The sequence below is a fragment of the Motacilla alba genome, chromosome 7, assembly GCF_015832195.1.
Source record: "Motacilla alba alba isolate MOTALB_02 chromosome 7, Motacilla_alba_V1.0_pri, whole genome shotgun sequence".
NCBI classification, from domain to species: domain Eukaryota; kingdom Metazoa; phylum Chordata; class Aves; order Passeriformes; family Motacillidae; genus Motacilla; species Motacilla alba.
The window spans coordinates 38,088,944-38,116,051 of record NC_052022.1 but is presented as its reverse complement, the minus strand read 5'-3'; the positions used below and the strand labels follow the sequence as shown (position 1 = coordinate 38,116,051).

At 52.4% G+C, this 27,108-nt stretch overlaps 1 protein-coding gene across 29 annotated transcripts in view; it reads right to left on the bottom strand.

Annotated features, from left to right (window-relative positions):
* The window catches only part of PCBP3 (poly(rC) binding protein 3), a 44,936-nt gene extending 27,336 nt beyond the window's left edge, over positions 1-17,600 (bottom strand). For 8 of the 29 annotated variants that reach the window (XM_038142203.1, XM_038142213.1, XM_038142208.1 and 5 more), the window contains exons 1-3: positions 14,519-14,562; positions 11,926-12,016; positions 71-214 (exon numbers count right to left, since the gene is read on the bottom strand). In XM_038142203.1, the coding sequence (XP_037998131.1) occupies positions 71-139 (69 nt within the window). In that variant the 5' untranslated portion in view covers positions 140-214; positions 11,926-12,016; positions 14,519-14,562. Of the gene's footprint in view, positions 1-70; positions 215-11,925; positions 12,017-14,518; positions 14,604-16,328; positions 16,443-17,577 lie in introns of those variants that run through there. The other 21 variants (XM_038142217.1, XM_038142218.1, XM_038142226.1 and 18 more) reach the window with 11 other exon arrangements.
* Positions 17,601-27,108: the final 9,508 nt, after the last annotated feature.

Sequence of the window (27,108 nt, the reverse complement as noted above, 5' to 3'; positions counted from 1 at the left end):
GAGCTGTATGTGGGGCTGGGCAGGTGGGAGAGGGACCTGTGAGGACACCCTCGCTATGGGAGCCCCTTACCTTGCCATGCATCAGCAGCCGGATGGTGAGGGTGACGTTGAGGCCGCCTTCGGAGACCTTGGACTCCATTTGCTACCAGGGGACGGGAGACGTGCGCTACCTGGGAGAGCAGCCCTGGCACAGGCAGCACCGTGGCGGAATCACCTGGGGACACAGCAGGGAAGGTTTGCTCTCAGAATAAGTTCCTCGGAGTGGGACGGACCCCACAGAGTAACTAAAAAACAACTCTGGACCCGGGCATCAGGTGAGCAGCCTGACCAAGGGCCAGCGGCTGCAGTGGGGCTTTAAAGCACCCACAGTACCTATCTAGCGAACCAAAGTTCACCATTTACAGCATAAAGAAAACCACACGGCCCTTTTTCAGTGGTCGGGAATTGTCTATCTGACTCCAGGAGCACTGAATGGGAAAGACAGAACTGGCATCCTGGTTGCCACACATCCTCACCTGAGAGCTCCCCAGCTGGGCAGACTGTGGACCACACCCCTTCCAGCCACTCATGTCACAAATATCTAAGGAAACCATGCTGTTTTCCTTTTCCATTATCTCCCTTTCCTCCTCTGCCCTCTAGAGGGTCACTGATGTTTTGAAGTCAAGGGGGGGAAATAAATAAAAACCACAGAATGGCAACAAATCCTTCATTTTTCACTCCTGATGCCTCTTTAGGAGCATCTCTGCATGAGGACGTGGCATATGAAATGTCCCTGCAGCCCATTGCATGGGGAGAGCAGTCCTGTCCCAGAGGGCGGTGCCAGCATCCTTCTACGTGCAATGCTGAGGGACACAGAGCAATTCTCCCTCACGTTATTTAATCCCTCAGTCTGTATCAGATGGGAGATTTTTTCATCCTGCTCACAAGCATCTGGCATTACCCTTTGCTCAGACAGGGACTTACATGAGCAAAAAAAGCAGGAGATAAACAAGTTCTCAAGTACTGCTTTAATGCAATTCAGGATGAATAAACAGCAGCAATGCACAGACCATGGCTGGGATATGGGTTTGATGCAAAACCTCTTCCCAGAGGTTATTATGAAACCCAAAATGGATAAACCCACGTGGTTTGCAGGGGGATAGAATTCCCTGAAGCTAAAGGACACTGGCTCATTGGGAATGAGGCTGCTTATGACCTACATGCAAACATGGGGCTTGAGGCTGCTGCATGTTACAAACGAAAAAAAAGGATGGAATCCTCACAAAAAGGAAAGGAAATTAAATGTGCTGAACACCAAAACAGAGTCACTGGCAAAGGCTGCCCAGAGAGGCTGTGGGCTCCCCATCCCTGACAGTGTCCAAGGCCGGGTTGGACAGGGCTTGGAGCAACCTGGGATAGTGGAAGGTGTCCTTGCCTATGGCAGGGGGTGAAATGAGATGAGCTTTAAGGTCCCTTCCAACCCAAACCATACGGTTCTATGTCAAGCCAAAAGGTGCTTTTAAGGGTGGGAAGAAGGAGAATATTTACGAGGAAAATGGCGACTTTTTCGCCTGAGAGACTGAGAGACTGTAACAGAACAGACAAGATCAGGAATTTTCAAGACTGAGCCTACTTGTAAGGTGTACAATGAAGGAAAAGCGTAACTAGCTGTGTTGGTTAACCCCAGGCTGACTCCTATGCATGGGAGGCAATGCCAGAAAGGGTCAATAAGCAGACAGATGGAGGTTCCAGTGCTCACAATGTGGCAGCAGACAAACTCTTCACCAGAGATATCACAGAATCATAAAATGGTTTGGGTTGGAAGGGAACAAGACATCCCATTCCATCCCCCTGCCATGGGCAGCGACACCTTCCACTACCCCAGGCTGCTCCAAGCCATGGAATCCAACCAGGCCTTGGACACTTCCGGGGATCCAGCTTCTCTGGGCACCCTGTGCCAGGGCTTCCCCATCCTCACAAGGAAGAATTTCTTCCTAAAATCTCATCTAGTCCTCCCTTCTTTCAGTCTAAAGCCATTCCCTCTGGTCCTGTGACGGGGAGGGTGTTTGTCATCCCCAGCTCCACATCCCTCTCAGGAGGAACCCTGCATCAGGCCGTTACGTAAATGCTTCCAATTGATTGAAAAAGTGGGTCATGTGTTAGCCAAATGCTCCTGGCTTTAAGATTTATCAGCATTATTAAATTAAACACGCTTCATGCTCCAGTGAGCGGTAAAGCTATATTGGCCTTTTCTTAATCATACTAGTGAAAGGTAAGTGTTTTATAGGGGGCTCATGAGCTCAATGAAAGGCATGGCAACAATAGATCTGAAGCATTTACTCTGAGCACAGGCCTCCCCCAACAGCCCTCATTCTTCATGGACAAAGGGCTGGGGAAAATTATCCCCCAGAATGCCATTTTGAGCATTTCAGAGCATTCCCTGCCTGGAGAGAGAACAATCTCAGCCCCTTCCTCTCCACCATCGTGTTCTGCCTTGTTCACCACAGCTTTGAAATGGCTTCTTTGTCCACCCACTTGAAAGCCCTGAGGACACTATTACATGCGGCCCAATGGACAGAGTAGATACAGAGCCCAGTTCCAGCCCAGTGCAAAGGAGGTGCAGCCCCACAGAGGTCAAAGACATGGAATTAGGAGACAGAAGTGTCAAGCTAAGCCCCAAAAGGGAAGTTGCACAGTGAGTCAAGCCAGGCTCTGCCAAGCATCACACCTGGGCAACCACAGGCAGAGGACTGGAGCATCCTTCTTCCATGCGTGAGGAGCAGCCAAAAGTTTTGCACCACAGATCAAGGGGAGATCTGCCCCAAAGCTGGACAATGCCCTTCCAAAGGATGATCCCATTCCACAGTAAATAGCCCTGTCAATTGCAGCTGCCTTTGCAGAAGTGCCTGGAGGAGATATCATCAGTTCTCAGAGCAATCTGGTTCTTCCTCAGTTCAAACATATTAGATTCTGGGAAATTTCCTTAATCTATCAGGAATCCCCTATGTCTGAAAAAGCAACTCAGGAATCAACGATCAAGGAATAGGAAGGAAAATGAAAGCCCAGAACAGCAGAAAGACTCCTCTTCCCCCCATGCAAACGTATGCACTCCAATTTTTCTCTTTTCCCATTTCTAGAGGTTGGAGCAATTGCCTCAGCTGGCGCTCCTGTGTTTATGCTTGCTGATACCTCACAAATATCAACACATCCCTAAAATTCAAGCAATTCCCTTCCAATTAGGGGAAACCTGAACACTGTGTACTGGATTAATTTAATAACATGATCACCTCCCATACAGGAGGAGGCACATGAAGCAGAACAGGAGGAGAGAAATGGAGCTCTGGGCTGGATGTTGGTCTCCAGTCTAGCTTCCATACAGGAGCTGGAAAAGCAGATGCTGGGATCCAGGGAATCATGCCTCTGATATCCTATCAGGGATGCTATCCCTGATGGCAGGAGGCTCAGCTGAGCTTGAGTCGAGCCCAAATCCCTGCAGGGGCTGGGGGACATTGCTGGCTCTGTGCTTGCTGAAGCCAGCCATTGTCCTCCTCTTCCTCTTCCTCCTGCCATGCATTCCTAGGGCTTGCTGGGTGCACGAGCCCCATGCAAGCAAGCTTTGCTTCCTAGAGTTGTTTCTGGGGGGCATAGCAATGTTTTGTTCAAGCTGTCCAAAAACAAACAGAGAGGACAACTCTGTGCAAAGATGTCCCACTGGCATAACTCACCCCCTCCCTAAAATATTTGAGAGGAAAGTTCATAGGCACCACCTAGCCCATGCAAAGGAGAAAGTCTCCATCACCTCCCCACACCCATCATAAGGCCTCCAAAAATAATCCCACTTTCTTGTAGGTATATCACAGAATCACAAAATGGTTTGGGTTGGAAGGAACCTTAATGCTCATCTTATTCCACCCCCCTGCCATGGGCAGGGACACCTTCCACTCTCCTAGGCTGCTCCAAGCCCTGTCCAACCTGGCCTCGGACACTTCCAGGGATGAGGCAGCCACAGCTTCTCCTTGTCAGTGCAGGCTGATAAAATCCAACACCTCAGAGCCCTGCTGACCATGAGCCCTTGATGACCTGTGCAGGTAAAGAGCAGGGTGGGCAGGGCCTTGGTCTGTGCAATCCCTGCTGTGCCACCTTCCCAAAGGACCACACCCAAAACCCTGCCTGGAGCATCTCAGTCGATCCGTGGTGTAATGCCATCCTGGAAAACATCCACTACACTTCCCAGGCTCTCTGGTGTTCCAGGAACGCCACCAGCACAGATGTTAAAGACAGCCACAAACCCTTGGCATCCTGCAGCACACTGCAATGTCTCACAGCCAGGATTTCAAATACAGGTGGCAGAATTTAGTGTTGGGAATTAACATCTGGGACAGAACATCCAACACTCAAGACAGCATTTTCCTCTGTGAGGGCATCTTCAAAAAACTCAGACCAGGGTTTTCTGACTCTAGGAAAACGATGGATGTGTTAAAAGCAGAGAAAAGCCAGAGAGGCCAGGAAAGAGCATGTTTTCCTGAAATTTTAGGCTTTCTAGCCTGTTTTCTGAAGGAGGGCTGCCTGTCCATCAGCGTAAGCAGGAGCTTTCTCCCCACTCACCTCCCACTGACTTGATCTTACCATTAAGACCTAATCCAGTGATTTCCAGCGTGGTGTTTTAGAGGCTGGGAAGCTCGGCAATGCAGCCAGCTTGGGATTATGACGACGGCACAGTCTGGCCAGGTCAAGACAGGGTTGGAAGGAGGAAAAACCTTAAACCACACGGAAATGCATCAGCCACCAATGAGCTTCAGCTCTTGGGAGATGAAGCTGTGGGAGGGCGGTAGCACCATCTACGTGAGTGACACCAAAAGACATTTGGGAACAGAGCTGCAATTCCAGCTGCTGCCATTTTCCATAGCTGTAGTCATTTTGGTTGACTTTTCCTCCTCTCCACTCTCCAGCTTCAGTGAAAACATTTTACCAAAAAAGATGCCCTGTGCTGTCCTAGTATGTCAGTCAGCAGGATACTCCAGCCTCTCCCCTGCCCATAGTCATTAAAAGCAGCACAGGAGATAAACGTCCTGCTCTGGCCCTCACAGCAGGCTTCTTCCTCAGTCACCTGCTCCTATTTCCCTGCTCCCCTCCAGCTGAGATCACAGCCTTACACAATCATTTAGGTTAGAAAAGACCTCTCTGAACACCGAGTCCAACTGTTTCCCCAGAACTGTCAAAGTAAACCCTGTCCCCAGGTGCCACATCCATGCGCCTTTTTAGCAGTTCCTGGGATGGGGACTCCACCTCTGCCCTGGACAGCCTGTGCCAGTGCCTGACCACCCTTTCCATGAAGAAATTTTTCAAAATATCCAATCTAAACCTCCGGGGGCACATCCTGAGGCCGTTTCCTCTGGTACTGAATGTCTGCGCTGACACAATGTTGCAGAGCTCCAGCGCAGTCACACATCCCAGCCAAACACCTGCCCTCACCTCCAGGAAATTCCCAGCCAATTTCCTGGTATTCTTCTTTATCTGCTGAACCCCACTTTTGGGCTCAGGCATTAGCCTCCACTGAAGCAAGCTCAGTCCAGGGAGAATGGCTCATTTTGTTGTGATGGCAGAACCACTACTGCAATCTTTTATGTCAAGATCACTGGATGAAACTGTAGCCTTTCCCTGCCAACCTCCCCAGGATGATGGTTTGGGACATAATTTTCCCCACTGCAACAGGACAGCAGGATGAGAGATTACCTATCTCTGTGCCCTGATACATTTGTGGGAGACAAAACCTTGAGGTTTGTGTTAATTGCAGGTTTAGAGGAAATTCAGGTACCTGAGAGATGTATCTGCAGAGATCTAGAGGATGCAGAATTCCCATTCGCTCACACAAGCTGCTGCAGTGTTGCAAACAGAGGTCAGACACAGACGACTGAGGGAAATGCAATGTAGAAGTAGCAGCAGGATGTTACATGTCCTTAGGAAAGCCAGAAAACCTTGTTTGGGCTGTTTTCAGGGCTTTTTGATTGTGGAACCTTGAGCAAAACCAGTGGCTTGAACCTGTTTAACCACCACCTCAACAAGGTTATTAGAATTAAGAGTTATTCAAAGAATAATGGGTCCTCACTTAATTTGTTTAATTAAAGCTGATTTTGGAAGGTTGGGGTGAGCAGGGAGGGGATGGGAACATCATGCTATAATTCAGCCACTTCCAAATCACTCTTTTAGTTACTTCTGGAACAACTTGCCAATGAAAACACTATTTACAGTGAATGTCACACTGCGTAAGTGCATCAGAAACTTCCCCCTATGAGGTGATGAAAGCCAATGCTCATTGCAGCTGGGACCACACGACTCAGTGACCAGAAGCACCGGCAGATGTCTGTGAGCCTTTGGCAAGACCGTGAGTGCCAAGGAAATAACATTTCCTGGGATAAGGAACATCAACTCTTTCTCCTTTGGTCTGCCAGCAGATTAAAGGATATATAAAAGGAATTACAGTTTTTTTCCTGAAATACCAGCTGTCCCTCCAAGCCCAAGCCATTATTTTGGAGCGGCTGGAAGCACCCATGGGTGTGGCTGATGGTCCAGCGAGGATCAAACGTAGGCTGGATCTTGGCTGATGCCAGCTGTCCCAGAGGGCTGAGGGAGGCAGAGCCAGCAGCCTCGCACTGCCCCCCCAGCCTGGACCCTGCCGCGGGGCTCGGCACTGCAGAGCGGGGCGGGTTCTGCTGCAGAAGCCGAGCCAGGGGAAAGAATCCCAAACGTCATTGCCTGGCACTGCAGAGACCAGGAAAGTGACTGCTTCAGTGCCACGCTCTGCGTCCACATCCCTGACCGCGCCGGTGGGACTTGGGAAGCACCACAAGCAGAGGGCAGCCAGACTGAGCCCGCTGGAGAGTGGAGTAACTGTGGGGTGCGCAGGGAGCTGGGGTGGGTGAAACCACTGGAAAATGGCTGGGAAATGCTCTAAAAACCCCCAAAACTTTGATCAGGGACACTCCTGTTAAAATGCCATGTGACAACCCAGGTGGGAGAAGCTCTTGGCGAGCAGAGCAAGAAGCCAAAATGAGCTTGGCAATGTGAAGAAAATAAGATAGAATTTTGCAACTTAACTGTATGCAATTAAGTGCACAGAAACAGAGGAAATGCTCCCTAGGCACGTGAAAGTGGCTGGGAGCAACAAGCTGACTTGCAAAACCAGGAGAAGGAAACCAGGAATGGTGAATTGGCTCTTCAAAGGAGATCCAGGCAACAGAGAGCAACCCCAGACCCCTGGGGCCAGCAAACACAGACCCACAGGGAAGGGCTGGAGCAACCAAGGCTCTGCAGCACAGGAGGCCAGGGGGACACTGGGCCTTGAGCGAGGGGCTTAAGCTGCACTGAAGAAGATCCAGGAAAAGAGCTTCTCCACAGCCACACCATGCTGCCAATTTATCCTTCTTTAAATCTTCCAAACATTCATGTGTTGGCAAATACAGCTCATCTCTGTTAAACAACCACATTTACAACCTTGACACCAAGCCAAAAGCACCTAGTTCAGGGTTATTTCTTCCCAGCCAAAGGCCAAGGAACGGAAGCCAGGAGGTGCCACCTTGCAGCAGGAGATGCCTCCACAGATGCCCCATGGATGCTCTGCCAGGGTTGTGCATCAGCCCCAAAGGAGCCAGTACAGTTGGAAACACACCCCAAGGGATGAGACAGTCAAATATCAGCCCCCTAAGTGCCAGATTTTAGATGTCATTTTTCAGGGGAACCCAAAGGACTCCCAAAAAGGATGCTCATGGCCACAGACCCATGCTGGACGCTTGCAAAGGAGAGACCACAGGGAGGTGTGTGCACCTCCAGAGACAAGCAGCTTGTTCCCCAGCACTCTGGAAATGAGAGGCACAGCATTGCAAAAAGCTCCAGACACATTCCCAACACCCTTGCAGCTGGGGGACAGCTGAGAGGAGAACCCCTCCATGGACCCGGGAAAACAGAAAGTGGCCACCCTCCAGGGCATCCTCCAAAACAGATAAGGATGCAACCAGGAGCATCTCTCCACAGTGCCCAGCAGCAGCCATCCCACAACCCCCCTGATTCACCTCCTCCTCCAGAGCTTGCTGGCTGCCTTGGCTTTAATCCCACAGGCAGCATCATCCCAATAATTTCCTCCATTTTCAATCTACTTCCCTCCATTTTCAATCCACTGATCTGGGGGCAGTCCACAAATCCCTTCATCCTGAGAGCGAAGCAATCTACTGCTTCATCTCCTCCCATCTCCATTTCTCTAATCCCTGGAAACATGGATGAGGTTTGGAGCACATGGGCTGCCCCGGAGCAGTCTGTCCAGGCACTGCTGGACAGAAACATGGGGGGCTGGGGCTACCCTCCTGAATGTCATCCAACTTCTCAAAGCACCTGGGGCAGGTCCGAGCCCCTCCTGATCCAGGGATGGGGGAACAGGTCTTGCCACTCCCCCCAGCTGCCATGCTGGGGACATAAGGGACAGATTAGGTGCATCACAGAAAACATGTGGGGATCAATCAAGGGTGATGGGGGGAGTCACAAACACCCTGGTTCCCATCAGTCCCGGCTGGATCCAGTGCTTTTTGTCTGCAATCCCAAACCCATGACTTTCACCCTGACCACGGATGCTCTTTGGGAATGGGAGACTGATCAGAGACATGGGAAACGGGACTCTTGTCTCTGCCTTCCCTGGAGTAGTGACCTGAGGGGATCGGTCGGGATGCAGACTGACCCCATCCCTCCTTTGCCAAGCCCCCACTGGTGCAGGGCCAGAGGAGGCGGGAGCAGGGGATCCCACACCGACGACCACCACAGGGCTGTCGCCATGTCGCACCCGACACTGTCCCCAGCCCAAAGGAAGGGGCTGCAGGGTGAAGTGTGACAGGGCTGTGTGGTGGCCATGCTGGGCTGCACTGTCCCCATCCTGCGTGGTGCTGGCTCTCCCTGCTCCAGCTGGCGAGGAGAAGGATGGGGGCCCTCGGCATCCGGGGGTGGATCGCCTGCGTGCTGCGCTCAGACCCTGACAGCAGGCTCCAAAACTGTCACTCCCGATCTGTTTTCACTTCAGCTAAACCTCAACCCCGATTACAATCAAGGAGAGCCACCTCTCCTCTCCCCTTCTCCCTGTGGTAGGTCCTCTGTAACCTCAGATCTCAATGCTGAGCCAAACCCCAGCCAGGGAATGGGTGAACTGGCTCTGCTGGGAATTGGGGCTGCCGGAGACAGGGTGACGACTGCCCCTGTCCCCAAACCTGGTCCTGGAAGTGAGGGCACAGCCACTGCAGTGGTTGCATCCCTGCAGGGCTGCGGGTCTCTGTCAAAATCTGTGGGGGACGCACCACCGATATCACCGATACCACAACCTGCCTCTGCCATGGGTGGTATCCAGCTCCAAAGTTGCATCCATGGAATGGAGGGGGTTTGGTGGCAGTAGGGTGCCCCACTGCCTGCTGCCAGCTCACTTAGCAACCCCCAAATTAAATAAATAAATTAAACCAGATCTGTGTGTGTGTGCATGCGATCACAGCACCAGGATGCACGTGTTCAGAAGAAAGCTGGGTAAAAGCTCAGCGGATGGAGACATCCCTTACCGACTAGGGAAGCTTTAAAATTCCCTTTCCAACTCAGCTGGCCATAAAGCAGCTGCAGAGAACCATCAGACTCCCATCATACGGGCTGTCACCCAGCCCTCATGCTGCAGGACTGGGGGGGCTCAAGGGCAGAGGTGCCACCGGCGGGTTTGGGGACCATCCCCTGCTCTCCAAAGGCACACAAAGCCTACAGTCAGGGTTCCCAGTGCTCCACCACCACTGGGATCCTGCTCATCCCAGTGTGCCAAGCATGTTTCCCCCCCCTGCCCCCCCCAGAGAGTCATGCTGCCAGCAAGGTGCCCTCTCTGCCTGCTCGGCAGCAAACACACATTTTTCAAGGAAGGGGCCTGGAAAAAGCAAACGATCCCCTGGGAAAAGCAATCCTGGGACCACCAAATCAGCATGGCTGGCTGGTACCCAGGGGAGTATCCCTCAAGGTGGGTGGTGAGCAGCTCCCCGTGCCCCCTGATCCACCCCCAAAGGAAGCTGGCCATCACTGAGGGATTTGCTCCATCCGCCAGCGATCCCAACAGCATTCCTCTTCCCGCATCCCACACTACATTCCCGCAGCTTCTCCAATGCTATTTTGAAGGCATTGAAATAATGTTGGAGGCACTTATAAAGAGATTAGTCCCAGAAGCCTTTTGTCCCCACCTCAAAATGACCATTTTTCTCCAAAGGAATAAGCGCCCACTTAATTCAGCAAGATTAAAAGAACATTTCCTGCAGTTATTTCCCAAGAGGAAAAATTTGCTTTTGTGTCTGAGAATGCTGAAAATATTTATATAAATGGTTCCCTAAAAGAAAGGGGGAAGTCTGAGATTAAGAGCTTTGGAAATATTACCGAGTTATTCTAGAATTCTGTATTAAGAGCAAAACCCCAGCTATTAGGAAAGAATGCCTGTTGTTTTTTTTTTTAATTCAGGGTTGGGTTTCTGTATCAAAATGCAGCCTAGCATCTGTCCTTGCATCTGTCAAAACAAAGGTCAATCATTTTATGGAAACTTAAACACAATGTCCTTGAGCTACTGTTTTTTTCTTGTTTATTTTTAAGCTGGACGTGACTTCAAATTAATAAAATCAGATTTTTTAAGATGGTTCACATTCAAATCACATTATCCCAGAAATCTCAGATTATGAGAAAAACATATCTGAGAATGTTTTTCCTTTATAGTATGTAGATGATAATTTGGGGTTGATTTCAACAGCTTTTAACTCTCTATAACATTTGCCACTAATATTTCACTTTTCTACTTATAAAGCAATCATGAAACCAAGGAAAATGCAACAGAAACATGATGGTATCAGGAAGAATTTAGACACCCTGAGGAAAATGGGTATCTGAGGGCAAACAGAAAACAAAGCGAGCATCATAGTAAAAGGGATTCCTCTCTCCGAATCAAATTTCCCCAGCAAAAGGAAAGAAAATGAATGAAAATAGGATGGAATTAAATAATAAGAATATTTATAGCATTAAAAATTAATGGATGAGGAATGAAATTGGAAATAATTTTTAAAAATACTGGAACTAGAATGGAATTCAAAATAAAAATATTAAAAATTTGGAAATATACTGGAACTAAAAAGTAGAAATACTTAAAACCAAACCAAACAAAGTAACAGAAGGTAAAAATCAAATGAATCAGGGTTGAGGGTTTTATTATGTTGCCACACTAAGACATGATTAACATCCCTGTTATTTTAGTGTCCATTCCTTGAAGGCAATTCCATTTGTGCCATTCCCACCCAAGTGCACACACAAATGACACTGTCCAAAGCCTGAGCTGCAAATCACAGAATTTAGGAACAGCCGGATATTCTGGTTAAGGAAGAGATGGATACCTCCCTACCCATGGTGGTACTGGCTGCTGGGCATGGGTAAAATGGAATTTAACTAAAACAACTAATTTAACAATTTAATAAACAATTTAACTGAAGCACATGCTTCGAGAACGACGATTTTGCAAAACAAAGTCACAGCAAGATTTGTCAAATTCAACTTGCAAAAAATATTTGGCTTTTTTTTTTTTCAAAAATAAAAACAAAAATGTATTTCACAAAATAATTTCCCAAAAATATTTTGGGAATTTCTCCAAGGACAGACTTGGGGAGCAGCCGCTAACTTAAGGGAATCCCATTGCTCGCGTGCCGATGTCTCCTATAATCCCACCTCACGCTGCCACAGACATAAATTTCCTCCACGAGAGATTCCCTTAAAACTGCTCCTAAGCATTCAAAGCTCTTCCAGCCCACAACACAGCCCAGGACCCAGCTCATTCCAGGACTCTTCCCTGACTTACACTGGTGGGAAAAGTTGCCCGTGGTGGGTGGTCTTCCACCAAGACAATCTTTTAAATCTCCTTACCTTTCCCAAAGAACCACTTTCGTGCCGCTTTGGCGGGAGGGGGATCCAGACAGATGGCCAGTCTTTTCACGTTTGGAAAGGACGAAAAATGCTACAGGAGGGAAAAAATCCCAGTGATTTTTTTTTATTCCGCTGCTCAGCGTGGAAGGGCTCCCAACCTCATTGGCCCTGGGAGATCCACCACGTGGCACGGGATGAAGGGCACGTGACCTATTTTCTCCCAAATCCCTAGGTTTGCTGGAAAGGGGGATGCACCCACTGCTGATGCTCTTGTCATTCCATGGACTTTGATTCATTTATTTATTTATATTATTTTTTAAAGGCCACTGAGCAAATCTGGATGTCTTGAGGCGATGAGGGTGAACCAGCCAACGCTTCCAACATGAAGGAGAAAGGATCTCAGCATGAGATGAGCTCTGGTGCGCTGCCTGTGTGCAGGGGGAAATTTAAGCATGTTTTAGAGGGTGCCTGCCCACCCAGTGCAGGGCCAGAGCATTCGGGAGGGACAGGAGGGCTGTGCTAAACCCTCCATCTCAGAGGCAGCAGCAGGGTAGGAAGGAGCAGGCTGAAGCCCTGCCTGCACATCCCAGAGTTCAGCTGGCTCCCTGCAGGAAGTGGATGTGTTACAACTGCTCCATCATCCAAACCAGATGATGTCGTGCCCCGATGTTGCTCCTGACCCCTCCTCAGCTGTTCCCATCCTCTGCTGCCCTCCTGGCTGATGCACCAAACAACTGCTCCAAAAGATTACAGTCTCCTCCTTTGGAGGCTGCTGGAACAGCTTTCTGGGAAGCTGGACCAAGAGTAGTGGAGGGAGCATGGCACACTCTGAGTGGACACTGCCCATTCCCACCAGCCGTTGGCCACGCCAGGCCCAAAAAGTGTTTCAGTATCCTCCCACAGACACTCACCCAGCCCAAAATGCAGCACAATTCTGGGCATCCCAAAAAGATCCCCAAGACCCTGTGGAGCAAGGAAAGCCAAGCCCCTGCTCTCAGTATCTGATTTTGACTGGTGCTGGGGGTGTCCCCTCGTCCCAGCTCTGAGCCACAGCATCCCAGCTGGCCATGGTCCACAGGCCAAGCATCTCCTGTCCTTCCCTCAGTAGCCAGGGCAGGTACCAGCCCTTCAGTGTCCAGACATTACATTTGGGGAAGGGAAAAGGAATTTTTGGTGCCCTCAGATAGCCTCATGTTTTGTCCATCAGAGCTCAAGCCAGTCGGACCAGTCAGAACAGGCATTTTTCTGGCAACCCAAGTCTCCACTGGGCTGTGCCAACCCTTGGCTGTGCCTTCTTTCCATGCCAGGGATACACCTGCTCACCTGAAAGCTACAGCCAAATCTACCTTGGGCATCTGCCCTTGGTAGAGTCCTTCTGCAGAGCAGCTGTCCCCAGCCACCCCATCACCCAAGGGCTCAAGACCTTCTTATCCAGGGGTGGCACCTAAGGCTCCTGGGAGGACCAGCTGAGCTTGGTGAAGCAGCCATGGCCACCTCCAGCCCTTCTTGGCATCAGAACCATGTTCCAAATGCTGGGTCTTCCTTGCAGATGTTTCCCTTCCACGGCTCTGCACAGCAACGGGAAGCATCAGAAGCACAGCCTCTAATTCCAGATTCTTCCCGAGGCTAGACTGTCTCACCATGCTGTTCCCAAAACCACAAGTACAGCCATAAAAGGCCCCGAACAGTGTAGAAAAGTGCAGGGTTTCACCCAAATCCTCTTTGGCTCGGAGGGTCATGCTCCAGCCAGATCATGGCGCACTCAATTCCAACAAATGCACACTGAGGGAGAAACTTCCCACACTAAAATTTTCAAATGCAAACTATGGCCACAGCCCAAAGCACCCAGCTGGTTGCTTGCCCCTCCCATGTTTTCTGATAGCCACAGAGAAGAAATCTGAGCACCCTGGAATAGTGCAAGGTGTCCCTGCCCACGGCAGGGGTTTGGAACGAGATGACCTTTAAGATCCCTTCCAACCCAAGGCATTCCATTATTCTGTGATTCCATGAACCCCCACCCCATCTTTCAGCCCCCTCCTCCATCCCCAGCAAAGCTAAAGCTGGCTCCTCAGTAATCTTCCCAATAATTATATAATAGAGAGGCAGGCGGATAAATCATTTCAGGCCACTGTGCCGATAGAAAGCAAGCTGGATTAAAAGATCAGAACAAGCAATACTTAGATTAAAATGGTTTGTTATTTTCAGTTGAGGGAAAAAAATCTGTGACTAAAGCACAGAAGATGCGAAACAAAGGTGCATCATCTTCTTTCCCCCCAAAGCCCGACCTTTCTACATCGACCTTTTAAGTTCTAAGTTTCCAACCTCAAATCAGGTTTTGCTTCCCAATAGGTAAAAAAATACACTTTGCCAGTTCCTATGACATTTTAGCTAAAGATTAAGAGATGCTTCAAGTTGTATTTTGCCCACATGAAGCCATCAGAGCCCTTAACTCAGGAGAACCAGTGCATGGCTTGGCAGATAACGTCACTGCCTACGAAAAATGTGGCTCCTGGCATGACGGGCACCAACCCGTTTGCCTTGTCCCATGCCTCCCCACACCCCCGAGCTGATGGCAGACGGATGCCAGGCTTACCGGCAGTGCAGAGGTGGCAGTGGCAACAGGGAGAAGCCCATCAGACAGTGGGATGGCTCTCTACAGGGACCTATATGTTGTCCCCCTAGCCCCCAGCAAGGTCAACGCCCTGGGGCGCTATGCTCTGACTGATGGCTTTGGAAAGGCGTGAAGGGGAGGCAGAACAAAAGGGGGAGAGAGGGAGGTGGCGCTGGGAGCCGAGCTCTCCGCAGGGCATGGCACTCATCAGCCCAGTTTGGATCGATGGGTGATTCACCTTCAAGTTCAGATTGAGCAGAAGGGTCAAACTGGGAAATGGTTTGGCACTGGCAGGCACGTCCCCACCACCACCGTGCAGCCTCGTGTCACAGCCGTTGGCCTTGCTGGAATGGGCAGTTCCCACCCCATAGCATCTCCAGAATCAGCATTCCCACCTGAGCACATTGCTAACCCCGTGAAGTCTCCATCTTCCAGCATCAGCAGTGATCACTCATCCCATCACCTGGATGGGAGATGGAGAAGCAGTTTTTTCAGTGTAAAGTCCCAGAATATCCTGAGTTGGAAGGGATCCACAAGGATCATCAAGGCCAGCTCCTGGTCCTGCACAGGACAATGCCCACGAATCCCACCTTGTGCTCTTCCAGATGTCTCTCCCAGCTGCAGTTTTGCTATAAAAATGTCACGGTACCACACACACGGAATCAGCCTTGAGTTCCGACAATGGAATCCCATGGGGCAAGAGGTCCAAGACACAGCCTTCGGGAGGGCTTGGACAGAGACAGGCACCAGGCTCCTCTCCCTCCTGTGGATGTGGGAGAGGGGCTGGGACACAGACCTGGGAGAAGGGATGGGATGGTGGACAGGGAGCATGAGAAGGCAGAAAAATTATGTCAGAGGCCTTACCAGAGGGAGGTGGGAGCTATGAGATGTTGTGATGTTCACCAAAATTTAGCCTTATATTGCAGGAAAGTGTATCCACTAAAACCAGAGAATAAAACACACTTGCTGGACAGGTGATGGCGGAAACCTCAGACCAGACAAAATCAGTACCCACCACATCACCAGAGGCCATGGATAAACCTCCTCTCATTTTTTATTTTTTTTTGGCAAGTTCTATCCTTGCTGCACCTTACTAGGTCACCTGCAGCACCGCTTGGAAACCTCCATCCCCCTATCTAAAACACACCCTTGTGTTGCAGGTGCAGGCTGTTTGCTCTGGCCAGTCTCTCCCGATGTTTTCTGTGCAGAAAACAGGGATAAGTGACACTCATAAAAGAATGAGAGAAAAGAGAAATGGGTTTGTCTGTCACTACATTTCTGCTTTATGGAGCTGTCTTCTCCCTCGGAGATGTGCATCCTCCCCTCCACTAATGGATATGTTGCCCTGCCATCCATTCGTGCCAGTCAATGCCTGGGACAACACAATGGCCTAGGGCCACTCCGGATCTATTTTAGTCACAAAAGCAGAGGGGCTGATGAAAATCACCCCGTCTCTGTACTTCCCAGCTTAGCTCTTTCACTGGTTTTAATGGAATGGCCAGCGTGGCGGAAAGCAGGCGGCAAGGGCGGAGACAGCGGGTTGAGAGACCTGCACAGATGCAGGAGAGAGGCCCCAGCACCCTCCCTGCAGGTGTTTTACAGCCTGAGGGAGCTGCAAAGATCCCTCTTCCCAAGATTTGCCCAGAGAAGCTGTTGCTGCCCCATCCCTGGAAGTGTTCTGGGCCAGGTTGGACAGGGCCTGTGCAAAAGTGTCCCCATGGAACAAGACGAGCTTTAAGGCCCCTTCCAATCTGAGCCATTCTGGGATTGTATGACTTGGAAAGGATCTTACCTTACCCTACAGGATGGCCTCGAGCTCCAGAGTGATTCCTGGGAAGGTCTGGCTGCACCAGAAAAGGGCATGCTGAGCGTGGGCGGGGGGAACCCAGCAGTCCACGGCACGAGCCTGCAGACCAGGACACAGCAGAGGTTAAGGCGTGGCACAGAGGAAGGACCAAAGCTGCTTAATGTGAACTTCAGAGAGAAGTAAAACACAGACTGGGTTGGGGGTCGGGGGAAAATGATCAAGAGCATCACCTCCAGTTTGTGTTGGGTAGGCAAGCATAATTTTTTTTTTCCTACATTGCAAACAGGTTTGGGCAGATCCTCAGCATCCACCAACCACGGGAAATCATCCTGTGGAGGAGGAGATCCTTGGAATGCCAGAGAGACTCCGCAGTGATCACAGCCCAGCAGTCCTCCTTTGTGGTCACCTGCCTGGGGTTGTGCCCAGCTGTGGAGCAAGGGGCCTGCTTCCTGCAGAAATCCAGCGATGGTGGAAAGGATCCAGCACGTTTCAGTGCCATGGGTCCCAGGGGCCAGCTGGATTTTTGCTGCTGCTCCCAATAAGTTAACTGGGGCATGCACTACCCGTCAATACAATCGATGGAGCAGCCTCAGCCACTAATAAACCGAGTGCCAGAGGGCTGGAAAACCTCTCCACTGCCCAGAATATTCCCCAGGCAGCAGGGTGGGTGAGCTGCAGATCTCCTGCTTGAACTTGGTGCTGCTCTTAGTGTGCTGGGGCACCTTATGTGTTAACAGGGAAAACAGCCTCTCACGGTGACTCAGCAATCTCTGCCCTCATCCCCAGTGACCTTGGCACTTCCCTGCCACGGGAAGGAGCTTGTCAGTGGAAGGGGAGCCCATGGGACCTCCTGAGGTCAGTCTTCGGCCCTGCTGATGCTCACAGCAGGTCAGAGTGGGTTGCCGAGGGCTTTATCCTTTTGGGGCTGAAAACCTCCAAGGATGGAGCATACAGAGCCTCTCTCAGCAACCAGCTGTCCTCAGAATTTTTGTTTTTTCTCTCAACAGTTCTCTCCATGTCCTCCAAGGTAGCAACTACATCCCCAATTGGTGTCACTTGCAAGCAGCACAGGTGTCAGGATGGACTCTGAGGGATTTCCCTGCTCTCCACTGAGCCTACACCAGCCAGATAAATTTTAAATCCCAGCAACTGCTGCAATCGCAACATCCAGTCCCACGGGCTCTGGCCAAAGCTAAAAGCCTGGAAAGGATGGAAACAGGAAACTGTGACTCACCGTTGGAGGACTCGCAGGGCCAGGTCAGGGATCCCGTGGAGCTGGTGGTCAGCAGTGCAGGAGGCAGGGAAGGATCTGGAAGACAGCACATCTCAGCACCCTGAGGAGCCCAGGCAGCCACCCCACCTGGAATCCACAGAGCATCCTCCCAGCCCTGCTGCCTTGGCCAAGGGCAACACAGGGAACAGGGAAGCCCAGGGCCAAATCAGAGGAGTCCTTGGTAATTGTCTTATTCCAATCAGTACCAATTGGTCAGTACCAGTCCTTGGTAATTGTCTTATTCCAATCAGTACCAATTGGTCAGTACCAGTCCTTGGTAATTGTCTTATTCCAATCAGTACCAGTCACTGATTCCAGGATTGGTAACAAGAAGGGAAAATCCTCATCCTGGCACCAGTCTCATCAACATACCCATAAAAAGGGAGCTCAGGCAAGGATTTAGAGATGCTAGAAGGACAAGGGGTTGCAAGGAAACCCCAATCCTTCTTCCCAGAGCCAGTGTGGGCACAAATCAACCTGCATCCTATAAATTCATGGGGTAAGAGACTTGCACTCATCTTCTGGATCCTAGGTTTGAGTTTATCCCAAGGCAAGGTTTAGCATCCAGCGAACACAGCATTAAGAAATTTTTTAGCAGTTTTCTTAATCAAAAATGAGTCCATCTTTCAGCAGCTCTGCGCCTTGTTATGTCCCACCCCTTCCACCTACCAAGCTGCAGGTGAGATCCCAGCCATGAGCCTGTGCTCCTGTAGCAGGCACCAGTGCACACGCAGGAGGTGTTCTCTGCCATCAGGGTGCAGGTCACCTCCAGGCACACAGGAGGTTTGGTGCTGTGCTGGGACAACCTCAGTTCCAGCACAGGTAAGAGTGAAGCTCAAGCAACCCAAAAGCAGCCTCCAGGCAGAAACCTCAGCACTGCCAAGGTCATCTTGCCTGCTTTAAGCACCATCTGACGGCTCCGGTGGGGCTGTTTCCAGGAGATTCTGCTGGGCACAGCCATCCAGCACCTGCCACATAGCACCACAGTAGCTCCTTCCTCATCACTGACCAGTCCAAGGCACTCAGGAGTTGTCTTAAAAGGTATTGTGAGATGGATAAGCAACATTTGGGCTGCAGGGAGATTATCACCCTTGCCATCATCTCCCAAATCCTCTCTCCAGCATGGCTAAAGGCCCTGCACCTTGTGGCTGCCCTGACAGTAAAAGCAAAGGAACCAATTGAATTTTTTTTTTTCCTGGTTGCTCTCTCCAGTGAAGCATGCATTGCAAGGAGGGGCATCAGTAGGCTTCTCCCACCAAAAACTTTCCACCTCCTGATCCATGGCAGTGGAGAGCATGGCTCCATCCCTGCGTGGCCAGCTTGCTTGCTAGCTCTCATGGGCTACGTCCCATCAGGAAATTTAGTCAGGAATGTTCAAAAGGATCACCCAGGATGCTGAAGGAGTCACTTCTGAACAGCACAGTGCCCAAATCCCAGCAAAATCCCACCTACTGCTCCCAGATAAAAGCATCTGAGGATACAAGGAATTCCAATGCACCGATGTGACCAATCCCAAAAATCAGCCTCTGGAGACTACAGCACTTCACTGCTCTTAACTCATCCCAGTGAGGCCACAGGTACCCAGGGGCTGGGCAGCACCTGCAGCTTGATGGCCCTACCTGCACTGGAGCCCTCAGCCACCCCCATTCCAGGGGGCTTGAAATTTAGTCTGGGATGGGAATGCAGGAAACACAAACACACAGACAAATCTGGGACCATCAGCAGAATGCCAAGGGGAAGGAGCCGAGGGTGGCTCCCTGCTCGTGCCCAGCTTCCAAGGTGAGCTGGTGGTACTTCCATGTGGGGGCAGCTCCTGTGCCTGGTCCCACAGGGCTGTGAAAACTCCCTGCTTTTGCCCAGGCCAGCCCCATCTACCACCCCTAGTACCACATCCCCTGCTCCACACCACTCCCCTTTCCCAAAAATACCAAAGCCTGCTGCAACACCCATCCTGCCTCTCCTGCAAACTCAGGACTTCAGCTTCCCCTCACTGGTGAGTCCCTGGCTTTTTGTGACCATCAGGAACCTTCCTTGGGATGTTTGGGACCATGGGGTGCATGTGTGAGGTCCAAGCTCTGCAGAGAGTGTGGAGAGCTTGGAGAGGTCCTATAGATTTGCTGTGACCGTCCAGGGAAAATTCAAGGTCTTTTGGAAAACATGCTGTGCAGTGGTGAGGGAGGGATAGGATGGAGATGGGAATGGCTGGGATGGCATGGATGGGGTGGGGATGAGACAGGATATGATGGGATGAGATGGATGGGATGGAATGACATGAGATGGGAATGGGGATGGGATGGGGATTTTTTCCCACCATACCACCAAACCCAGATCCATAGTACACCCCAAAGACAAGAATACCAGTGAGATGGCTCCACCTGCATTGATCCCCAGGCTGCCAGCCCCGTTTGTGCTGCAGGGAACTCCCCTTCCCTCCCCTGGGGACGCAGCAGCCCCCACATCGCCAGGATCCGCTTTAGGGGTTCTGGGCACCACCGCTCCCTGCGCAGGGAGAGAGGGATCCTCCCCTGACCTGTGTTCCCATCTTCCGCCTGCCTGGGTGTTCCACACAGACAGAGGCAATGATTTTGATGTCCCAATGAACAAGCTGTCGGGATGCATCAGCCTCAAAGGGCAGCCTTCAGAGCTGCCTTCTCCTCCCATGCGCTGCCTGGGCGAGGAAAACCAATTCCAGCTTCACCCGCGCACACACACACACACACACACACACACATACACCACATACACCCACACCGTGCCACCAGTGTCTGAGATTTTCCAGCCTTTTAACAAAAAATCCTTGCAAACCCTACCCATGAGGAGGGGGAGGCAGGGAGCCTGGAGCGGGGGTCGGAGGGGAGGTGCCGCTCAGCTGGCAGAGGGGCAGCCCCACGGCAGAGCCCCGTGACGTGATGGAACCTGAGCGCTGCAGAGCCGTCAGGAGCCTGGGCAGAGATGAGCTGAGAAAAGCCATGAGCAGAGCTGACATCTGCCCCCTGGGTGGGTACCTAATGAGCGGAGACACTGTCCATTTGTGGAGATGAGGAAAAGTTAAAAGATTTCCGAGCTGACACCTGGCAGCCTCCCTCGGTGCTCCTGACCACACAGCAGGGGAAGGAGAACAGCGGTCACCCCCCGGCTCCACAGGGATGGGTGAGCTAGAGGACCGCAGGGTTTACATCTCAGCAGCTCATCCACGCTGCCCAGATCTCCCCTGCTTGTGTTTTTCTGCCACCTTAAAAGAGAAACTGGTGCTTTCTGGGAGCTGCGGGGGGGGGGGGGGCGCGGTCTGGCAGGGTCCCATGCCACCCCATACCCCAGGAAAAGGCAGCAGCATGGCAGGGAGCACTTTCCTGGGTCTATCAGCACACCAGACCTGCTCTAGCCTGGGATCTGGGCACTGGCAAAGGCCCCTTGTGTCCTGTGTTCTCCACATCCCAGGAGTAGGATGGCACTCAGCAATGCCTCAGCCCCCGGCGCTGCCCAGCAGCCCCCCCACGCTTCCACAAACCTAGTTCTGTCAGTCCCTATAAACCCAGCCTCCCTAGGCCACTTGTCACAAGCTCTTCCGTAACTCACCTCCAGCCTCTTCCCTACCCACCAACCTTCCACTGGTGACAAGACAGGAGCGATGGAGCAGGAGAAGGGAGAGCCCTGTATCACTCCAATTGCCATCCAGCTTTCCCTTCAGGAAAACCTGGGTCTAAAAGTACTGGTGAGCCAGCAAAGAGCCCCATTCCCCCCCAAATCCTACAGTGAAATGCTCTTCTCCCCACCTGCCTGCCTGCTTTCCTAAAGGCCAAGTGGATTTACAGAGAAAACACCTCTCTCCAAGTATCCTGGCTGAAAGGAGAGATCCTGGAGCATCCTCAAGGCTCTTCACCAGCCTAAAAAGCAGCTTAAAAACCCTGTCATTACTTCACATGGTTTTCACCACCTCCACCAGCAAGCAGTCTCAGGTCTAAACCCCATTACAAGCAAGACTTTCACCTGCCTGGCTCCAGGGATTTTTGCTCTTTTCCAACAAATATAGCCAGAAACAGCCAAAAGAAGGGTGCAACCCTTTCCCTGGAATGCCTGGGAGTGCAAACAGCAGCTGGGTTCAGGCTGCCCCTCCCTGGAACCCGCTCACCTGCTGGGCTCGAGCAGATGGAGCAGCCACAAATCCCCCCGTAAGCTAGGGAAAGGACTAATCTCCCAGAGAACAAATCCGTTGGCGGGGGGGGGGGGGGGAAGCTCAACATTCCACCTTTTCCTCCCTCCTCTGGCAAACCCAGCAGCACCCAGCATACCCAGAGGGATCACAGCACTCCCGAAGGCAGAGGAGGCACCAGGAGTTTGGGTACCTGGTGGAGACCCAGTCTGGGGACAAGGAGACATTCAGGTCACAGTGAGCTAAGCCTCACATGCCCTGTGCAGAGAGGCACAACAGCTGGTGTCTCTGTGTGGAAAACCATATCTGGTGAGCTCTTAAAACTTCCAAAATGCTCTCCAGCCATGACAGGCTGAGGCTTCTTCAAGACTGAGAGGTCCTTGGTGGGTGTGGAAAGCTGGAGGGGCAGCCACTGGGATGAGGTGGATTACCCACAGTGGAATCCCGGGTCCTTCCTCACTGTTGGAGGAGGATTAAGTCCACTGGAGAGGGTTAGTCCAGGTTCACAGGATGAGATCTAGAGAGCCAAACACGCTTTCTCCAAAACACAGAAGGACTGGGAATGACAACATGCCGATGTCAAAGCCCCACAGCAGATCCCACCATGGACATCAACCACAGCTACGCTCACCCCATGTCCTTCAAAAAGGTGTTTCTGCCCCAAAGACCCCAAACCACAGGTCAGTCCAAGGACACACAGCCTGGTCCTGCTCCCGGGGCCATCCACAAGCGCCAACCCTCTCCAACTCATTTTCCTTCTGCTCCAGAGGCCACGGAAAGTAAGAAGGTCAGCAAATTTTGTGCCACCCCTCATTCTTCCAGACTGTGTTCTTTTCTTTCTTGTGCCCCCTCTTCTCTTGCCCAAGGGCTGGAAAACACCTCCTGTGTGCTCACAAGGGACAAATGTCTAGCCAGATATTGTCAGCCCTACTCAGAAAACTCCAAGGCGGGAGCGCTGATGAGGACAGGCACGAGAGCTCTCAGAAATGCTTGGAAGGAGGAGGCTGCAGCCCAGGGAGAGGATGGAAAAGATACAGGCTGGGATGTGTGGCATCTGGGTTTGGATTGTACCCTGCACCTCGGATGGAGGATCATGAATGGCCAGCAGAGCCTGGGGAAGCCCTGATGAGGTGTGACACCCACAAGTGTAGCACAGCATCAGTGCCACCTCTCTGGGTGCCACTGCACATCCTAAGGAATGGCATGGGACAGAGGGTGAGCCATTGGTGTGCTCCTGAGGATCATGGCCATTCAAGCTATGCAGTCAAAACAGGCAATTTCAAGTCCCCCACAAAACCATCCCCATGTCCTGGAGGGGAGATTTGGGGAAAATCCCAAAATTCCCCTGAGGGAATCCCAGAAAAACCTGTTTTGTTTTCCAGGTGGGGAAACTGAGTTCCAGAGGAAACCACCATTGACAGGCTTGCCTGTCCCACGGAGCCACACTGCGCCAGGGAAGGGCTTAATTTCCCAGATATCCTGGGCTCATGTCGTCATGCCCTGCCTTCATGTTATCAGTCCAATAAAAGCCCTTAAATAGGGAACTGTTTCTGTATTTCAAGGAAAGTTTAGAGGCACAGAGTAAGCAACTCTGGAGGTCTCTGGCCCAGCTCCCACCCCGAGCAGGGTCATTCCAGAGATGGATTAGGCTGCCTGGTATGAAATGACTCCACCCTGAAACCTCAAAACTTTTTCCAAGCCCTCCATTTTCTGCCTGAACACAAGGAGATGTTCCCTGGATGCCCTCAGCCACTGCCATTGCCAAAAGGCCTCATTTTTATCCTTTTCAGAGCACACTGGGCAGCAGGGACCTCATCACAGATCATCACCTGGATAAAAGGGGACCACTCCATGGTGGTGCCCACAGTGATGACATCTGCATACCCATGGTTGTGACCCCATGCCCACAGCAGTGTCCAGCCTCGAATGGCCACCAGCCTGCGTGACCTGTTACAGGGGGGAACATGCCACCGTCACCCCAAGGGTTCCCTGGACAGCACCAGGCCTGGGGTGGGGCTGTTCCTGCCTCCTCACCTCTGGACTGGGCTGCAGGCACAGCACAACCTGGAGGCACATCTGGCAGCGTTGGAAGGGTGGTGCTGCAGCTGGATGGGTGGCTCCTTCCCTGCGGAATAAAGTGATGAGAGTCAGTTATGGAGCAAAAGCATCCTCCAAACAATGTGCCCCCCACAGCAGGTCCCCATCCTGGGAACACCCACACAAGCGTTTGAACCCATGCCAGAGATGTCACCACCACAATTCTCTCAGGACAAGCAAGTCCCAGATGCAGCTTTCCCCAGCCCAGCTGAGCAGAGTCCTATAAGGCATGATCAGAGGCCTCTGGGGCACTTGGATTTTCAGGAAATCATCACCTTGTGCTGGGAAAGTAGGGACAAGAGGGTTTGCTCCTTGGTGGCAGGGATGCATGAGTCATCCTCCAGCCTGATGCCCTTGAAACAGAGCCAAAAAAGCTTTTACCCAAAGTAGCCAGCAATAGGATACCAGAGCTGGAGCTCCAGGATTAACCCTTTCCTAGCAGAAGCTGGCTGGCTGCCCTGCCATGCAGACCCTTTCTCCTCCTCTGCTCAGTGCTGGGTTTTCCCGCTGTGTGCACCCACCAGGTGCCAACACTGCCCTGGCAAGGGTTGAGGGGAGACATGCCATGAGACCCCAGTGATGGGCTGCTGCCAGACCAAATGGGGTTGGAAACACAGGCCTCCCAAATGGGGAACGTCATTTCTGTTCCACATGTCCCACCACAAAGCCTGCCCAGAAAACAGGACAATGTTTGGGGTCCACCAAAGTGAAAACACAACTCAAAAGAATAAGGTGGAAAATCTAAAGCTCTTTATTTCCACTGCTATGAGGGGAAGGCTCTTGATCCCTGCAGTCCTGAGTCCGTGTTTCATTTAGGAACCCACCAACCATCCGTAGCTCTGATGGGATCCTCATTGTTTGGTGTGCCAAGACTTGATGAGCTTTCCCCAAAACAGGGGGAACTAGCCTGCTGGAGAATCCCACATTCCCTCCTTGACAGAAAAGTGTCCCTTGGGGACAAGTGGGAATTTCTGTGTTAAAAGGAGGTTTTCATCCCTACAGGCACGAACAGAGGTGGCAGCATCCAGCTTTCCAACCAACCTGATGACAATGGACCTATTCCTGCAGTGTGGAAAGGTGGGAGCTTCAAACCATGGTCATGGCAGTGGGCACAAGCATCACTGAGCTGGGACAGGGCAAGAAGATGGAGGATGATGCTCCTTGCCCAGGGCTGGGAGTGAAGGGTCCACTCAGGACTGACTGCTGCACTGCAGCCTTCCTGTACAGGGCCCCAAAACAAGCCCAGCCTCTCCTGGGGCCATCAAAAAGAGAAGGGAAAGATGCTGGGGGTTACATTGGTACCCACTAACCAGAGCTGGAGCCTCCTGCCACGGCCTCATGGACCCAAGCATCGCTCGACCCACCCTAGCAGTCTGGCAGTGTTTTGGTATCTGCATGGACCTGCCCAGGGCATTTAAAGCGAGCTCAGACAGGGATTTCCCTTTTGCATTCTCCCACAGGCCGCCATGCAAATGCTCCTTGAAAGCGTGGATTAGGTCATGGAGATTTTGAGTGGCTTCTTCACCTTCCCCAGGGTTCTCCATCCCCAGTTTGCTTCCTTAAAGTCTGCAGTGGGGGCTGCTGAGCATCCCCTCAACCTTGGGGGATCCCTGTGCCCCTGCCAGCCCACCCCAGACCCTGGGTGCAGTGTTGTGTGTCTCCCACCAGGACCACCCACTCCCTTGTACTGCATCCCTCCTGATGCACCGATGCTCTCGGCTCTCCCAAGGATGGGCAGCACGACTCGCCCAGGCCTGGAAAGCCTTGAACACCTGATCTGTGCCACAGCAGCAGGCATTCCCCAACACCCCCAGCACCAGGGGCACCACGGCCCCGAGCTGCCCCATCCGCTCTGCCTGCCTGCAGGACTGGGGGGAAATCCCTGCAGTGATTCCCGGGGAGCCATGCAGCATCCGCATGGGGCAGGGATCTCTGCAGCGCAGCGCGTGCCGGAGGATGCTGCCCTGCCAGGCTGCTGCACAGACCCCTCCCCAGAATGGGTGTCACCCAGACCCCGAGAGGACCTGCTGAAAGGAGGTGGGCAATAAACACTGCCCCAGGAACCAGAGCTGAATAAACTGACCCCTCCTGAGCCTGCTCTGCGTGATGAGAGGTGGTGGCTCCCCTGGGAAGCAATGCCATTGCAGGGCACTCACTGCTCCCTCGAGGTCCCTCGAGGCACATGCTGAAGAACCAGCTCAGTGACTGAGTGGGTGACAGCCCTGCCTGTGGCAGGGGGTTAATATTAGATGGTCTCTAAGGTCCTTTCCCCCAAATCATTCTGTGATCCTATGATGATTCTGACTTCGGAGGGAGGACAGAAAAGTTCTGCCTGGGGAAATGGGTTCCCAGCAGATATCTACCCAGCTACAGGGGAAGTTTTGAGGCCTGGGACCCCTTTCCTCCCCCCCAGTACTGGTGCTGAGGCTGCATTTGCACCACTTGGTGACCACCACACCTGGAACACGGGCTCGTAAGTAACCACCAGCCTGACACTCGTGAGACGCCATGGGTGCTGGCACCCAAAAACCAGCAGCCAGGGCTCAGAAACATACCGTGGGACCCCTCGGGATATTCCCATCCTAAGTCATGCAGCATCCCCGCCGTCACCCATCCCTATGCACACTTCTCCCTGCACTAGCGAGTGGGGGCGGGATCGGAAAGTCGCTCCCGTTGGGGACCCCTACTTATCCCCAGGCGGGGACAGCGCTTTGGGATTGTTTCAACTGAGCCCAGGAGCCTCCCAAGGCTGGGAGCCAGGGACCGAAAACTCCCAGCAGCCTCGCAGAGCCGCCCAGCCGGGAAGGTGGCAGCACACGGGGGCACCTCCTGGGGACGGGGGGGACACGGGGACAGGGTGGGTGGGTGCACGCCCTCCGCTGCCCGGAGTGATGGCGCACCGGGAGCCGCCTAGCCCCGATGTTGCCGCCACCGCACCCATCGGCGTCCCCGCACGGGGAGCCTCCTTCCCCGCTCCAGCTCCCGGGCCCCCCACGCCCAGAACACACCCCTCAGAGAAGGCAAAGTCCTACCTGTGTCCGGACGGACGGAGCGAGGGACGGCTGGGGCAGGGCGGGGGAGCGGCAGGGCTGACTCAGGGGCGGGGGCAGCCGGAGCCGAGCGGGAGCGCCCAGCCCTGCCCGCCGGGCTCTGCCCGGCCCCCCGACTTCCTGCCCCTGCCCCGTTCCTTCTCGTCCCAGACCCAGTCCCTGCCCCTGTTCCTGTCTCTTAACCTGCTCCTCCTC